The 3,912-nt window shown below is 36.2% G+C and overlaps 1 protein-coding gene across 1 annotated transcript in view; it reads left to right on the forward strand.

Moving 5' to 3' along the window:
• Positions 1-3,912, forward strand: part of USP45 (ubiquitin specific peptidase 45) — a 75,666-nt gene that overhangs the window by 49,172 nt on the left and 22,582 nt on the right. The window contains exon 9 of the mRNA XM_023518227.1: positions 2,249-2,370. Within this exon, the coding sequence (XP_023373995.1) occupies positions 2,249-2,370 (122 nt within the window). The remainder of the gene's footprint in view (positions 1-2,248; positions 2,371-3,912) is intronic.

A 3,912-nucleotide genomic window follows, 5' to 3' on the forward strand; every position in this document is an offset into this window, starting at 1 on the left:
ATCAGTGGGAACTCTGTTACAAAGTTAGAGAATGGTAGTGAATGGGGATACGAGGAGACACCAACGCATTTGTTCTGATAACTTTTTTCTTAGTTTATTGATGGTTTATTAATAGGTTTCCTAATATTCCTGCATTAGAATAAAAGCTACTTGGTCATATGTACTTATAATATACTGCTATATTCCATTATTTTATTTAGAATGTTTTCATAAGTGTTGTTGGTGTGCTGTGTTACTAGGTTTTTTTATTTTTACTTAAGACTTCAGTTGTAATTCTGGGATCTTAGAGTTTTTTAAGTAAGTATTAAACTTCATGACAGTAATTTGGAAGTTTCCCTTAGTGGCATTTCTCTGAAATTGTTAGAGCCAGGAGATTTTTATAAGGAGCTATTTAACATTTTTTTCCTGTAATAACTGGAAGACTTTGTTTTTTCTGGAATTTTTATTTTGTTTTGAGACAGAGTCTCACTATGTCACCCTGGGTAGAGTACTGTGGCATCATAGCTCACAGCAACCTCAAACTCTTGGGCTCAAGCGAATCTCTTGCCTTAGCCTCCCAAGTAGCTGGGACTATAGGTGCCTGCCACAATGCCCAGCTTTTTTTGGTTATAGTTGTCATTGTTGTTTGGCAGGCCCAAGTTGGATTTGAACTCACCAACCCCTGTGTATGTGGCTGGTGCCCTTGCCGCTGAGCTACAGGTGCCAAGCCTGGGGTTAATTTTGATAATTTTATTTTCAGGAAAAGCCTCTTCTAAATTTTCAACTGTAGTTATGTGAGAGTTGAACAAAGTGGCCTGTCATGGTTAGTGATAATTTCTTTGTCAGAGGTTTCTCTCAGTTCTTAGATATTAGGCTTTTTACCCTTCTCTTAAGATTAGCTAATAGGTTTATTTATCGCCATGGAAAGAAGCAGCTTTCAATTGAGCTCTTCTACTTTTGTCTTCATTACTTCTTCTGCTTGTATTCAGTTTTGATGTCCTTTTACTAAATTTATAAATTGATGCTAATCCATTTGTTTTAAATATTTAAATCCATTGAAAATAAAGACTGAAATTTCTTAACACTGGGAAGTATCTTGGATTCTGAGGGGTACTGCTTTTTATTCTCTGGGAAGTCTGCATTTTGAGTTTAATTTCTCTTTGACTTTTAACAGAGATGAGATCTCACTGTGTTGCCTAAGGCAGAGTTCAATAGCTATGCACAGACTTGGTCATAGCTCATTGCAGCCGTGAACCCCAAGCCTGCAATAGTCCTCTCACCTCAGTCTCCTGAGTGAGTGGGTCTACAGGCATGTACGTCTATGCTAGACTCTGGACAATTTAACAAAGAATCTTGTATCATGTATCACTTTCATACCAGAGAGTATAGTTCAGACAATGGTTTTCAGACATGTTAAAACCTATGATCAAGATTCTAAAAATACTTTTTAAAAGGTAATTTACAAGCTTGCCCTGTATATATCCTACTATCACAATGTCAATTAGAGAAGGCAAAATTCATCCACTAATTTGGGGTACAGTTAGTGTAAATGGTGATTTATTAAACAAATTTTTGTTTTTAGAATAGTTTTTTTTCATTCTGAAGGTTTCCTGTGATATTGAATCTTCTTGCTGTGTACATTAATTGATATTCTAGACTTTAATCACATGTATAGAAAGTAATTTTATATAGAACTCATAGTGATCATCTTGATAGCTTCTTGTATATGAAGAAAACCTTAAAATCTTATATAACTGCTTTTTTGATCTTGATTGAAGAATGTAATTTTAGGAGGACCTGAGCCCATGCCTGTTATACCAGTGATTTGGAAGTTGGAGATAGGATTAAGGCCAGGAGTTCAATACCAGCCTGGGAGCATAGTTAGACTTTCTCTCAAAGAGGGCATGGTGGCCCATGACTGTAGTTCCAGCTACCCAAGAGGCTGAGGCAGAAGGGCCACTTGAGCCCAGGAATTAGAAGCTACAGTGAGCTATGATTGTGCTACTGCACTACAGTGTAGGTGACAGAAGGAGACTGTCCTTAAAAAAAGATGACAAAGTGTGAATGGGCGGCTGCTTGGTTTTTGTAGACTAAGTGATAAAAATACTTTAAGCCCAAGAAAGAACCTAAACATTGGAACTTTGACTCTTAGGAGAATTTGGCATTAGAGAGATGAAAAAAAGGGCATGTTGTTTCTTTTAATTCAGTCATTCTATTTTTAAACTGAGGAACTAAGAACCACAGTGTTTGAACGCTCTTTTACTAAGAGGATGATGGCTGAGTTAACTATCATTAACTTTGTCTTCCAGAGAATACAAGTTAGCATTCTAAAAGCATTTAACAACCCAACTACTAAAACTGCTGATGATGAAACTAGAAAAAAAGTTAAAGGTATGTGGACTCTTTGTTCATTTTCTTCTAGGAAAAAGTTTTAAGCTTCTTTTTAGGGGTTGAGGGAAAGAACTGAGCATTATGTAAACTAATCCTCTAAAGTAGCACCTTTAAGAGGAGTGTACACTTCAGAGTCTGAAAGATACAAAAAGGAAAATATGGGGCATACAAGGAAAATATGTATCCATGTAAATTTATAAAAATCAAACTGATATCAAATTGACTGATTTGATACTGTTGCCCTTACGTGAGGCCTTCTAAGATTTGAAAGGTTTGAAAGTAGCTCCCTCACTTGCAAGTCCACATTCGTCATATTGTATCATCTTGGAATTGACTTGTTTGTGCCAGTGAACTTAGGGATGTTATCTATGCTCCAAAGACGCCTGTATAGATGTCACTTATTGAAGAGGGTACTCATGAGTTGAGCCTAGGTGTGGCATGCCTACTCCCAGTGTGTGTTTGTCAGTCAAGATATAAGGCACAACAATGATTATTAATCAAAGCTGATTATTTACAATTATCAATACCGTACTGTGGGATTATATCTTAAGATAGTAGCAGTTTACCATAGGAGTGTATTCTGCCTTGATATTAACTCACGTTAGCATAAAATCATCATTATTTAAAATATTTGTATTTTTTTACTGTTCTAACTTCTGCTTATAGTTTTATAAGGTACATACTAAATGTCTGTAATTTTTAAACATACATTCATTCTTATTGTGCACTTTAAAACTGTTATAGTTAAGGATTCAAGTTTTTTGCTTTAAGCATGAAGTGAAGTTTATAGAGCAGGATGTGGGTTTACAGAGCAAGATGATTGCCACAGATGATCAATGTAGAGAGGTGGTTTTCTTGTAGTAAGAAAAACCAAGGGTTCAAGGCTTTTAAAAACGTAGTCTCAAGGTTTGGTGTCTGTAGCTCATGGTTAGGGTGCCAGCCACGTGCACCAGCCCAGGCCTGCTAAACAACAATGACAACAACAACGACAAATAGCCAGTCGTTATGGTGGGCACCTCGAGTCCCAGCTACTCTGGAGACTGAGGCAAGAGAATTGCTCAAGCCCAAGAGTCTGAGGTTGCTGTGAGCTATGATGTCACGTGCTCTACAGAGGGCGGCATAGTGAGACTCCGTCTCAAAAAAAAGTAGTCTCAGGTATGCTTTGTTCTTTCCTGTTGAGATAGTGCCATCTAGTGCATATGTAAAATAACAGCCCAGTTTTTTCTTTTCCTGGTTTCATAATCTTTTCTACTAAATCCCTTATATTCAGAAATATATGCTGCCATTCAGTGCTTCAAGTAATGTTTTAAATGACTTTAAATACTTACATGCAACTTACATGATACAGACATGAAATAAACAGAAATTTAAAAGAGTAAATAGGTTTGTTAATATACTCCCCCCATGGTTTATAATGGAAATTTTAATATTTTAATTAAAATGGTATAATGCCTTGTACCTATCACCCAACTGAAACTACATTCATGGTTTATTATATGTAATCTGTGTTCTCCCAACCCCCAATATTTTTTTTTTTTTTTT

The sequence above is a fragment of the Otolemur garnettii genome, unplaced genomic scaffold (assembly GCF_000181295.1).
Source record: "Otolemur garnettii isolate 467f Iridium unplaced genomic scaffold, OtoGar3 scaffold00132, whole genome shotgun sequence".
Lineage (NCBI taxonomy): Eukaryota > Metazoa > Chordata > Mammalia > Primates > Galagidae > Otolemur > Otolemur garnettii.